This window comes from Pteronotus mesoamericanus, unplaced genomic scaffold (assembly GCF_021234165.1).
Source record: "Pteronotus mesoamericanus isolate MK-2021 breed Mesoamerican mustached bat unplaced genomic scaffold, CSHL_Meso_final contig_181, whole genome shotgun sequence".
Taxonomy (NCBI): Eukaryota; Metazoa; Chordata; class Mammalia; order Chiroptera; family Mormoopidae; genus Pteronotus; species Pteronotus mesoamericanus.
Genome location: NW_026555077.1, coordinates 12413303 through 12427237, shown reverse-complemented (window position 1 = coordinate 12427237; position 13935 = coordinate 12413303). Strand labels below are relative to the sequence as shown.

The 13935-nt window shown below is 38.1% G+C and overlaps 1 protein-coding gene across 1 annotated transcript in view; it reads right to left on the bottom strand.

Annotated features, from left to right (window-relative positions):
* Window positions 1-95: 95 nt before the first annotated feature.
* Window positions 96-13935, bottom strand: part of CLCA2 (chloride channel accessory 2) — a 59272-nt gene continuing 45432 nt past the window's right edge. The window contains 3 exon segments of the mRNA XM_054566851.1: window positions 96-174; window positions 2616-2671; window positions 2673-3070. Of these exon segments, the coding sequence (XP_054422826.1) occupies window positions 96-174; window positions 2616-2671; window positions 2673-3070 (533 nt within the window).

Sequence of the window (13935 nt, the reverse complement as noted above, 5' to 3'; positions counted from 1 at the left end):
TCACCCAAGGATTAAGTAGATATAGATTTGGGAAATTTCCCTTTGGCGGTTGCTTCCTTTATGGGATTTCCAAGTGCTTAGGTACCCCAGAACTCTTACTTCTGGCCTGCCAATTCAGTAAGACTGTTGTATTCTGCTTGAGCTTGTCCAGATGCTCTAAGCAACTGGGAAAGCCTTTGGGGGGAAAAGCTGATTAAATGTGGATTTCACCTAGATTGCTTGCCTTTTTTCAAAGCCATATCTCCTTCAGTTTCTGCCTGCTTTTGTTGATGTCCAGTGCCTTCCAAAAATGTGTTTTATATTTTTTCTAGAATTATAACTGTTACCAGCAGGAGGATTAGTTTGATATGAGCAACCCTGCCATTAGTGCAATTGGATATGTCAGATTGTTTTAAATGAATGCTATTATTTAGGGATAAATTCTTCCAAGAATAATTACATTATAGTAGAAAGCAAACCCTAAAGCAAATAAGACATTTTTTGCAGACTTCCTGGTACTAACACACAGATGGGAAGGTACTGTTAGAGCAGTCAGCAGTGCACACATAACAGCAACCTGCTGAGTGCATGGGCTACATTAACTCATTCCCTAAAGATTTCCTACCTTCTGCTTCTATCTCCCTCCTATTGAAATCTAACTTTCTTTTTCTCTAAATCAATATCTTTCCATATTTACCACATATTTATTTTGTTCTTTAATGCTTCACTCCCCCACAACCACTGGATATTGTTTACCCTTTGCACTTGATGCAATGGCCCTCTCTACCCTGCTATAGTATTTTCATTTGTCACTTAGCATTTTTTTATCTTAGTTTGGCCTCTTCTAATTCACTAATCCATAGACTTAAGTCCATTTTTTTTTTCCATTTCTGCACCTATAAGATGGAAAAGGAAAAAAAAAAACAAAACTATTTCCTTAAAGCCAGACCTGTTTTCCTGCTAATTGATTTTGAAAGAGTTAAATATTTCTAGGCATAATCCTTAGCATCTTCCCACTCTTTCTGAAATACAGAGGAGTGAAGGAGTAGTATGAGAACCTGGCTGTGCTCCTATGTAGCCCTGCCATTAAGCAGCATAGAGCTTTCGGTTATTTACTTAAGCCTCCATTTTCCTATCTGTAAAATGAGGAAAACATTTGAGGATTTAAAACCTATGACTTTCCATCTCAGTATTTTACCAGCCTATTGAAGCTACAGGAAAGCAAATCCCAAGTTAGCAGGTATCATGGCATTAGAGGGAGGAGAGACTGACTGCCAACTGGGGAAACTACCATCTGCAAAAATTTAGGCACTATGGAACTATGAATGTAATAAGCCAGACCTGGGATGTAGTATAGACTGCAAGGAAGCAGCCCCAATAGAGAGATTTGTTGGTTGTTTTTCTCCCCAATACTGCTCTGACACTTTTATTTAAGCCTTCACCCTCTCTGTTACTTCTTCTTATTGTCCCAATATGCCACAATTTCCTCCTTTCCCCAAAAGTTAATCTAATTTTTACTTTTATGTGGTCCTGATTGTAAAACAGATCTATTCCATGTTATTGTTTCTATTTACCCAATAAAGTTTTCAGTCCCTTAATATACAAAGCAAATGATTCTATTACTCAATAGTCTTTCTTTAAAATGAGAAGTAAAATTAGATGAAATATCACTTTTATTTTCTTGTGACCCATGCTTCCCTCGTTCAGTTTGCTCCCTACCCCTGTAGATAAATAACCCTTGATCGAGAAAGAATTCCTAGACTCTTAGTTAAACAAAAAAACAGAATCAGTTAATGATTTCTAAAAGTCACTCATTACCCTGTGACCTTTTTTTGGAATGAAATTGAATGAAACTGTATAGTCTACATATGTATTAAACTAAGTTTAGAACTATGTCTTTTATTTTTTACTTAGAACCTTATGAGAGTTATAACCATTTATGTTGCATTACACTCAAGACAATAACTTGGAAAGTTGCTTTGATAAGAGTAGAAACTTATAAACAATAAATTTAATAGACCTCTGTTACAAAATTGGTGCCAGGGAAAAGGATAATACCCACATTTTAAGGTTAAGTTTTATTGTGGACAAAGATCTCTTTGAGCATTAGCAGTGGGATTTGATCTGTAATATAATTAACCAAGTGACTAGAGGTAAAGAATTTTACCATAGAGGCATCACTTATAAAATGTAGATTGATCTTTAGTCATAAACAATCTGTTCTGAACAGATAAGGAGAAGGAAAATTAATCAAAGTAATTAAACAATTGCTTCATATAGACAGTTATAATATATGATTCAGACCTAACCTCCTTTTCTTTACTAGGAGCTCTTTTTTTTCCCTAAATACAAGGTTCTCTTGATTCTTTGATTTGACATTGATCTTGCCTTTTTTTCCTTTAAAGACATTACCTTGGAGAATAATCTTTATAATTTTGTGCATTGTCTGAGCTTAAGAATTTTCTAATTTCTCTTAAAAAAGAGTGTTATAAAAGAATTTTTGTCTATTTATTATGTAAAAATATGATGTTTATTATGCAAAAAATCAAAGCGCTTTTTAACATTAATTTGTTTTTATTGGTATGTTTTTATAAAATGTGAAGGGCATGGGTATTATATCTAATGAAGGAAGGTACTCTGCATTTGTTGATAGTAATTTTGTTCCATTCTCATTTCTATCTGCTTTCTTTTTTCTTGTTTAAAATACAGTGTGTTACAACTATAGTGATGCAAATGATTCCTATAAAACCCATTGCTGTTAAAACTCCTTTCAATATAAGATGGTCTCTGGCAAGTACTGGAGCAGAATTTTGGGGAACAAACAGTGAAGTCTGGGCAATGTTAGATACTGCAGATTCTAAGGAGTTCTTATCTATGGTTCTTATTGCCACATAAACTCTGTGGCTTTCTTGTGTCTCTCCATCAAGTTGATGTTCAGGTCCATTGATGAAAACCTTTGGTAAAAATGTAAATATCTCCTTGGTGCCAGCTGGTTGAGGACTTAGCTTTGATGTATTCACTAAAATGGCATTGTTAAAATCATCTTGAATACTTTGTAGACTTTTACTCATTCTTATTTCATAGCTGTTAGCTGAAATTAGAAATATGAATTGGAATGTTAAGTCACTTTGAGTAGGTTTTCTAATTTATTACTAATGAGAATATAACAAAAAGTTGAAATACCTAGGTACAAACATAAGAAATATGCACATGAACAGAACTTTAATGCACTATCTATGAACTCATATTAAAACCTAAACAAGAGGAAAAACATTGTTTTTTGAATAGTAAGATTAGCATAATAAAAATATTTTCCTCTTATTTTATAAGTTTTACGTGATTCTATTAAAAGCACCTGTATTTTCTATTTTAACAAGATTATGGTAAAGTTTAAATGGAAAATAAATGATCAAGTTTGACCATATGAAGTCTAAAAAATAGCAGTGTAGAGGCCAACCTTATCAGATATAAAAAACACTATAATTCTTTGATAACCAAAAAACTGCAGTGCTGGTGCATGCATGGACATGTAAAAAATAGGCCAAAATACATTCAGGAATTTAGTGTATAAGAGATAAAATTCATTAATAGTGGGAAATAAAAATTTCTTCATTATGGTGCTGTGACAATTGGGTAAAAAGCTGGAGAAAAATATGATCTATACTACAAACCATTTTGTTGTTGTTCAGGATAAAATCCAAAGTGATAAAAAAGTTTGATGTAGAAAATAAAAATATTAAGTATTAAGTAGGAGACAATGGATGAATTCCAGTATAATATCGAAGTGGGAAAGGCTCTCCTAATTAAGACTCAAAATTCAGAAGCAATAAAAAAATTGATAAATTTTAATATCTCAAATGCAAAACTTCTGCATGGGAAAAAACCCTCCTAAGCAAAATATAAACATAAATATTAAGTGGCAAAAATATTTGCAACTTAAATCAAATGTAAAGCTTAATTCTGGTAATAGCTGAGTGGCTTCTGTTGAACTAACTCTCCAGCAGATAACACGTATAAACTCTGAAGGAAGAAGGAAAAAAAGAAAAACTACTGAAGCTCTGGATTCAGATTAAAAAAAAGAAAGGACAGAAACCAGATGAGAGATAACCTTTAAAAGAAGAGAATAAGACTGGAAATGATTTATATTTATATATCTTTTCCTCTGAGGGCACTTACCACTTTGGTATCTAAAGCTGACACTGATACAAAAAGCCACTATCTCATTGGTCTGAGAAGCCATAGGACCGAGTGTAGGATTGTCAGACAAGTTGAAAAGGGAAAGATCCAGAGAAGGACAAGCCCAAAATATGTGTATTAACCAGCTCGCAAATCAGTTGAAGCTTCTAAGTTATGCACGTGTGTGTGAAACGTCAAGGACTCACAAGAAAAACAAGAGCTAGGAGGCTGAAAACTGAGCAGAATTTTATAGTAATGCCCACCACAGGGGAGGTGCAGAGTTTGGGGTATGAGTCTCACCAAGTTAGAGGCACTTGATAAATATCTTGGAATGTTCATTAAAACATCAGAAAACCCACAGTTTAGGAATAAAGACTGTGTTCCAGAATTAAGGGATATGCCTCTAGGATTAAGAGCAAAACTGAAATAGACAAACCCTAGTCAAAAGTAAAATCAAACCTCCTCAAAGTAAAGGTGATCTAAGGTATCTACTAGGAAAATTGCAAAACTCTTCAGAAATATATAACAGATCTCAGGGTCTATAATTTAATGCCACATGTCAAATATATAACAAAAAATTACTAGCTATATAAAGCAAGAGAAAATGTGATATATCATCAAGAAAAACATCAGCAAATATAATGATCACAAATGGCTGAAATTTGAAATTAATAGACAAGGACTTTAAAACAACCATCATGGAAATGTTATAGGTCCACAAGAAAAATTTGATATAGTGAATGAAGAGATAGGAAATTTAAGAAGACATGTGGAAACTTCCAAAAAGAAGCAAATGGAAGTCCTACAATTGAAAGAAAACTACAATGAAAAAATTCATTTTTGAGAATTTGGACACAACCAAAGAAAGAATCAGGAAGCTTGAAAACACATTCATGAAAATCAACCAAAAGAGGCACTCAGAAAGACAGAAAAATTAAAAATATCTCAGTAATCTTTGAGATCCACTGACATATCCATTTAGTGTATGTAATATAATTAACACACATAATATATTACCCAGGAAGGAAAGGAAAAGAATTTTTAAAGATATTTGGAAAAGTGGTTGTGTAAGAAGATGATGATATCAGAGGAAGCAGTGTGAAAGTAAGGCTGTTAGGGAGGTAGGGACGATAGGGCAGGGAAAGGTGTCCAAGAGCGGTGCTTTCTGTGGTCCGGCCCGCCCCAAAGGCTCTGCCCAGGCTCCTGGCATTAAAACGTGGCCTCTCTTCTTCTCCCACCCACACTGGTCTCTACATTTTAAAAATATCTGTTGCTCTCAAAGTCTGAACCACAAAAATGGTACTAGGTTATATGTAATATGGCCTTTTGACCATTTTGTGCTTTTGTCCGCTCTATACAGGATTGTGCATTCTTGGAGTACAATGACCATCTTAAGTTACATATATAATGTTTAGTGTGCTGGGCATATAACAGGTGGTTAATAACATATATTTTTACTTTAATTTCTGGAGAAAACACAAAGGAAATTAACCTTATTGCAGCAATACAGATCATGCTTGATACTCAGTTTTAAGTTATTTTACCTCAGACTTTTAGTCAAAATCCGTGGAAATAGCCCATTTCATAATGCCTAGTCCATTTCATGTGACCTTTGTGACCTTTGAACAATGTGGGAGTTAGAGGCTCTGATCGCCACACAGTCCAAAATCCATATATTTTTGTTGACTCCTCCTAAACTTAACTATAGACAGCCCTATGCGTCTGCAGTTTCAACCAACTCAGATCAAAAAACAGTATTTTCAATCAGTGGTTGGGAATCTGACGTTGGAAAATCTCAGTTGGGAATGTGAAAAGTACTGTTTTCTATCCCTAGCTGGTTCAATCTATGGATGTGAAATCCGCAGATATGAAGGATTGGCTGTATTTATTGAAAAATAATCTGTGTATAAGTGGACCCACAGAGTTCAAACCTGTATTGATCAAGTCAACTGTATATTCCTAAACATAATGGTGATCTGGTAATGTTTTGTTTATTCTATGTAATTGGTCGTCTTTTCAAGGATATCATGTATGGTAAAGACCCACTACCTGGATGTATACTAATATGTTTGTGCATTTGTGAAATGTTCATTTATTGCTAACAAGGTTTTAAAAAATACTTAGTTACATTTTGTAATAATTGTAAAGACAAAGTCATACTCCCGTTGTTTCTAATTCTGGCCATAGAGGTGAGGAATACAGTTTCCTAGACAATAATTTATGGGGGAAAAAAAAAAAGACAACAAAAGCATGTGTTTATGAGTTAAACAGATACCTTCTCACTAGTCAGTCTGCTCATGGCTAATTGCTCCATTTTAGCATTGCTGAATCATTCAATCAGTTAAGAGCTGAGTGATCACAGCAACTTAGTACACATCCAGCCACTCCCTGCACATTGTGGTCTGATGTTTTGCTATTATAACAAGCTTAAATCATCTTATTTCTTAGTGAGGTCTCTCTGTTAAAGTTTTCTCTATCCCCTATCTCTATCCTCTATGATATCAATTATAAACTACAGTCCCATTTGGTTGTATTTATTCTTTTTTAAAAAAATTTTTAATTGTCATTCAATTATAGTCATCTCCATTTTCCCCCCATTACTCTTCCCTGTCCTACTCAGCCCCCCACCAGACTTAATCCTCCCCCCTGTTGTCTTTGTCCATGGGTCAGTTGTATTTATTCTTTTCAGTCCACTAATAACCACTCAGTCCACACCTTTACTTTCTTTCTACTCTTTTAATACAGTTGTGCAGTTAAACCTGTTGACGTTTTTAAAGAGTGGTTCCTAGTAGTAATGGGAGTCTGAGCTTCCGTTTATCTCTTTTAACACACTGCCATGCTTCTGAGGCAGTGAGGAAAAAAGGAAGAACTAGATGGCAGACATTAGTCTTATTTTTAAATAGACATGAGAGTGAGTGTTTGCGGCCTTTAGTCCAAATAAGAAGTTAAGAGAAGTGTCTAGCAATGCAAACCAGGAACCCAGGAAACTTACTGGGCACACCTTCTCTTCCTTTTCTGATTTCACATGTGTCATTTCATTTCTTCTGTACAATGGTTTAAGAAATAGACAGTTTTAGTCCTGTTTTCCATATAAGAAAACTGAGGCCAATAGAATATAAGCAAACTGCCAAAGATCAAACAGCTGAACTTAAAGCCAGAGTGGGAATAAATGTTTTTTTTCTCCTTATGCCTATTTAAGTTACAGCTATTTCTATAATACAAGAGGCATGTCCATCCCACAGTTTTAATTATTTCACATCTCTACCTTTACATTTGGAGCATCTTTAATTCAGAAGGTAAAATATTTTACTTCCTTATTCTCTGGCAAGAAGAGAGAGGTTTTGATAAAAGAATATGAGGACAAACCTACAATATTGACTGTTTTCAGCAGCACAAGATTACTTGTAATTGAAACCCTGTTGGTAATGTAGTGAACAGAGAACTATAAGCAGAAGAAAGGTGGCCCAAGGTGGAAGCAAGACTGGCAAAGGCCCAAGGTGGTCACTATTATTGACAGATACTGAGAAAATCAACACTAAATAGAAAAGGTTGATTTCTCTAGAATTCGCAATCAGAGGCATCAGGAAATAAACCCAATTCTCAGAACTACTTTGGCTGACTTGGGAGTGTTTATAAATCAACTTCCACCTCTTTCACCTCCAGCAGGATGTTAAACAAAAGATTTTTAACATTTTTTAACATCTTCCATTTTTAACATCTTTTGAAAAGAAAGGGTTTATAAGGCTCTTGCTAGGAAAAAAAAAAAGAAGGAAAGGCGGGAGAAAGAAGAAGAGGAGGAAGGGAGAAGATAAAGGGAGGAGGAGGAGGAGGTGGGGGAGGGCGGGGAGGAGGAGCAGGAGTAGTTTGGTCTTGGGGCACGGAGTCTGAACCAACAGCAGCATGCTAGGTAGGTAAGAAAACATGCCTGTCATCCTGGAGTTTTGCAAGCGTTTTCACACAAGAAGGGGGAAGAAAGATGTTAGTTACTCTGAAAAGATTTACATTAGCTCTTCACAAAGGGGATGGGAGAAGGTGATGCAGGGCTAGTTCTGAAATAGGGGCAGCAGAGTGTGCAAGGAAGAAGTGTTCGCTCCTGCGGATTAGCTGTGGGCGGCAGATTGGATAATTCATGTGTAAATAGGAAATGGAGGCTCCTGGGGTTCGGTGGTGCCTGACGATTCTCTCTTATAGACAATCACAGAAATAACCACTTAGAAGTTAATTCCATATTCCAACAGATAGATAGGAATGTGAGCAGTCTTCTGTCAGAGCTGGCCAACAGCTATTAACAGGCTGTTCCATCTCTATCTCTCATTCTCTAGCCACTGTAATTTAAATTTAGAACATTTCAGAACTTTTTTCTTGTCAAGGGTGTGGTAAAATAATGTTTTATTTGTACCCTTGGTACCCTTTTAGAATGTTTTTTCTGGAAGAGGAAATGCTGGATGCGTCTAACGTCACCTAGTGCCAGTCATACATTTTGGAAGATGTGAAAACAATGGGGATTGTATTGGAATGATTGCTTTTAAGAAACTGAAAATTTTGAGTCATAAAGCCTTATACAACAAGGAAAATTTCTTATTTTATGTAACAATAAGCCGTGTGATAGAATGGCTCCCGAGTTAGCGACACTATCAAGAACCCAGCTACTCTCCATTTTTCTCTTTGCTGTCCTTACAGCAAATCCACGGGCTTGTCCTCAGGTTATCAGCTTGCAGTTATAAAATAACAGCCATGACTCTAAGTATCACATGGAAACACAAAAATGTTAAAAGAAATATCCCTGAGACTACTTTTTATTTATTTATTTTTTAATCCTCACCTGAGGATATGTTTATTGATTTTAGAGAGAGAGGAAGGGGCAGAGAGAGAGAGAAAGACAGAGAAGCAACAATGGGAATGTGCCCTGACCAGAAATCAAACCTGCAACCTTTGGGTCTATGGGACGACACACCAACCGAGTCATCTGGCCAGGGCTCTCTGTGCCTATTTTTAAGAAAAATGAATTTTTCTCCAGCAGACTCTGTTTATTTCTTACTGATCAAAATTGTACCAGGCTTAATCTATTCCCAGCAAGAGGAATAGGGTCATTCGGATTGGCTTAATTTCAGGATCCAACTTGTGTACGCTGGTGATGATGATGGTCTCCGCTCACCTGGAAGCACAGCAGCCTGGCCAAGGAGGGGGAACTGCATAGAACTGGGGTTCAGTTAGGAAGGGGGGGTGCCACGCCCATGTGGTGAGGCAACCTAACCTAACAGTGCCCACTGTAGGAATCTAGCCATGTGGCTGAGAAACTGCAGCAGGTTTGAAAACCCTGGTAGAGTGAAGGTGATAGACAAGTAAATAAATTCAGGGCAGAATGTTTTCTCAGGGACCTGCTGTCTGGTCTCCATTTTCCATACAAATGAGGGGAGCTCTGTTCTAGGAAACTGGATGAAAAACCGACAAAGACAGACCTAATGTATGTTCTTTCAGAACACGCTTTTAAAATAATTTTGTATATTTTTTTAATCTAAGTATCTTAAAGTACAGATCTAAAATATAGTTAAAAATATGGAGGTGTTAGAATTCTCAAGCCAGGCACTCAGATCCTCTCTAGCTGAGCTGTGTGCTTTCCCCGAGGGTCCCAGGAACGGTGTCCTAGACACTCCAACTCGTAAGACAACTATGCGTCAGACCACTTGTACCAGTTCTCAACTGGGAGCACATGGTCTCGGTCTCTGTAACTATAAGGAAACCGAGAGCTCTCACATTGTTATAAACTGTCTACAGGTGAGAACACATATTTGCCTCTCTGGGTCACACCTCATCCTGCTGCTGCTGACTTTTTTTTTCAGGAAGTCTAGATATGTTATCATGGCCCAAGCACACACCACGCCACTGTGTGACTCAACCATCAAAGAGCCAGCGACAGCTACCTGGCCGCCCGCCCCAGCCTGCTCTTTGAGAGTTGCTCACAGCCCCCTTTTACCCATTCATGTTCCTTTTAGCATCTGAGGTAGGACTTTTAATTCTTGTGTTGAAATTGTAAGGATGGGTTTTGTAATGTTTAGTTTAAGATTAATTAATGTTAAGTTTCTGCAAAATTAGTGGTTTCTCTGGCCAAATTGTCATTCCTTTCATGAGTAAAGGCAACATTTTCTTAGCCAAGGAGCTACTGGCTGGGCTCAAGAGGGCAGCAAGCAAATTCCACCTTGAAAGAGTAAAAATTAGACATCTTAGCTGCATCCAAAGTCACCAGTGGAGGACATTATTATTTATTGAGAGCCCCTGTGAATCAGTTATTAAATAAATGAATGTGTCTGTCAGTAGCAAGCGGCCTGTCCACTGGTAGCATGTGGTCTTTTGGTTTAAAGTCCTGCTTGTGGCAGGATACCCTTCCTTCAAGGCCCAATGGGTCCTATCCTTTTGCAAGAATTTGTATCCTACTCGGAAAGACAGTTCCGTATGGAAGTTAAGAGCTTTGGACCAGAATTACTCTTTCTGCCATTTACTTGCTATGGGAACTTAGGCAAGTTATTTCAGATCTCTGTGTGTGTCCTCATCTGAAGAATGGTATATGGGTGCTTACTTCATAAGTGTTGTGACTGTCACATGTAAAGTAATTGGTATGCAGCAAGTACTCAATAAATATTAGCTATTATTTTTTAAAAAATGTTCATGTGCTTTAACTCACAAATTATGCCTCTAGGAATTAATGTTAAGAAAGTTTTCTTATCCACACTTTAAATTTTCCTGTAATTACAACTAATCCATGCAAAAATTCAAAGAATCCCAAATAGTCTTGTATTATTCACATCTGAATTTGCTGGAGTCCCTGCTCAGGGAGCTATGGCAAAGGTGTTCTAAGAGTGAGTACTTGTCAAGGGCAGCTTGCCCTTGAGTGGGCCTAGTAGCCCACCAGGTGTGAGGGGCTCTGCCCAACAAGGGGATAGTGAATGTCAGGTAGGGAAGCTTTTTTGGGATCTAGGCAAGAGAGTGAGAAATGGGGTGTGCAGCCTGGTAGGTGAGAATAAACCAGGACCTCAGAAATGGGCCAGAGACTCCACAAGAGGCAAACCATGGGAGAAAAGGAAAAGAGGTTCCCGGGGCTGTCTTTGGCTCCTGCTCATGGCCTGCTGGTTCTTGGACCAGTGTTAGCCCACAGAGGTCCTTAACACCAGCCCCAATTTTCTACAGGAGTTTTGAGTGAGTCTCTGTGTCTCACAGCAAAAAACAACTGAACTGTCTGTTCTCTTAGCACTGTCTTCCCAAATAGATTATGAGTTTCTTCCACATCATGCACATACAGCTCAAGGCTGGCCATTTTTTAGTTGTTCATTTAATGCTTCATTCATTCATTTCTTCACTCAACAAATATGTAAGGTACATTTAGGGTGTGGTAAGTATGCTTCTAAGCACTGGGGATATGATGATGAACAAAAAAGACAAAAAAATTCCTGCTCCATAGATTAGGAAAATATAATCAATAAAATATATAGTATATTGGGTCATAACAAGTGCTAATGGGAAAAACAGATCAAGAAAGAGTGGAGGGAGGGCGCAGTCAGGGAAGGCCTCATTAAGAAAGAACATTTGGGCAGAACCCTAAAGGGCTGAGGGGGCCATGCTGTTATTTGGGAGAACAGCATTCCAGGCAGTGAGAGAAGCGAGTAGAAATGCCCTGGTGTGTTGGAGAAAGAGCGCTATCACCGATGTGACTGGAGTAGAGTGAGCAAAGGGAGACCAAGGCTAGTGGAAATGGGCCCATTGCCTCAAACATGGTGAGACTAGAGGACAAAGGAGGTGTAAGAAAGGTCAGAGGTTATTCCTGGGAGGGACATATTGAGGTGAACCCTTGACCTCCAACCTGATTCTGGAAAGCGAAGCCTGAGCCTTTGCCTTGGGTTCTATCTTTGGTCAGGAGAATAGGTCTGCGGGGAAAGAAGGGATTAAATCCCAAAGAGCCTGTAAGAGCTATGTTTCCTCTGAATGATGTGGGGAGACATGGGAAGTGTTGGAGCAGAGGAGAGATGTAATGTAACTCATAACAGATCACCCAGGCTGCTGTGTGGAAAACAGACTGTAGGAAAATCAGGAATCAGGCTTTTGCAACAATGCAAGGGAGAGGTGATAGGAGTGCAGACCAGGGTGGTAGTAATAACGGTGCTAAGAAGAGGCAAGATCCTCTTCCAGCTGTGATTTGAAGGTGGAGCAGCACTGTAGACATGACATCCTAAAGAGATATGACCCAAAAGGAGGCTCTGGCTTCACTTTCTAGTTTTAGATTGGAGGTCAAGCTACCCCTCAACATGCCCCTCCCAGGAACAACCATTGGCCTTTCTTTTGCAAGATGACTCATGTGGGTTTTAGATAATAGGGTATTTTCCTGGGCCTCTGCCTGGAATCTTCCTTCTTAAACTATTCCCACCTTTTGTCCTTTCTGAACTGTTCACCACCAACTGTCTGAAATAATTGAAAGAACCACATTTTCCTTTTTGAGATCTCCTTATCAAGTCTTTGGCAAGTTTAGATGAAATAGCAAAATTTCCCCTTTAAAATCATTCCACAAGTTTTCTTTAAGATGAAAAACAATTTCCCCACAGCCTTGGAAAGGAGCAGAGCAGGGAGGAAGGGAAGGGACGCAACAAGAATGCTCCAGTCCAATTAGTGTAACGCTGCCCTTGGTTGAACCTTGGGGCAGGGAGTAGATATCTTTCTAAGTCATAAATCACTGCTGAGGAATATCAAAATGAACCACATGGCCTCTAAGACTTAACAAGCTTCCAAACATTGTTAGAAACTCACTCGGAAGAGTCTTAGCTCCTTGATAAATGTCTCACTGAGGCTGAAAAACATAATTTCTGTGAAGTCAATAGTCAGCCTTCATCCTCCACCTTCACCCCTCCAACTGAAAACTGTTCATCAAAGGGAGACCAAACACCTTTGAAACATACACCATCCCCATCTTTCCAGCTATCACCAAAGCATTCTGAGTATGAATTAATATCAGGGAGAAAGTTATGCTCAAAAACATGCCAGGAATGAGGCTGTTGAATTTCTGAGTTAACCAGAACTAATGCTAATGTCTGCCAACGTGTGTCCTCTAATGGCTCAAGACCACTTTCCAGGAGATACACTAGAGGCTGGTGGACTTTGTTGAAATTATCAAAAATTTTTTAGGCTGGGTCATGTTGGCCTACTTCATGTAGGAATCAGACAAAATATCAGAGGTCCGACTGCCCAAACTCCAAGTCACATATTTTCTTCCTTGCCTATGCTCACTAGTTTTATCTAAAGTCCATTGGCTTTGGGGACAAATGAACTGGTTTGGAAACTTACCTTTACTATTTTGTAGTTGTATGGCCCTGAACAAGAGGCTTAACATTCAGCAAATTTTTACTGAACACCTATTGTGTCCAGGCCCTGTAACCACTGATGAGTACCGTCCTTTGTGTCTTGATTTCCTCATGCTTTGATGGGACCAATATCTCCTCCCTTGAGTGTAAACTTAGTAGGGAGGAGGAATAATGAGAGGATTAAGTGAGTTGTTTGCTGAGCAGCCAGTGCATCTAAGTACACAGTATGCAATATTCATTAATATATAAAGAAAACATTCAGATTTTAAAAGGGGGTAAGGAACATTTTCTCAACCTACTACTCTTGAAGTAGCAGATAAAAAAGGTGATCCTCCTTGAGAAGGTAATCAAAAGTTGGCCGCAGAACTTCACACTTTTTTGAAATGGTCTCTCACTAGTCCATGCCTTTGTTTCCATGATGATTAATTTAATGTGTGAA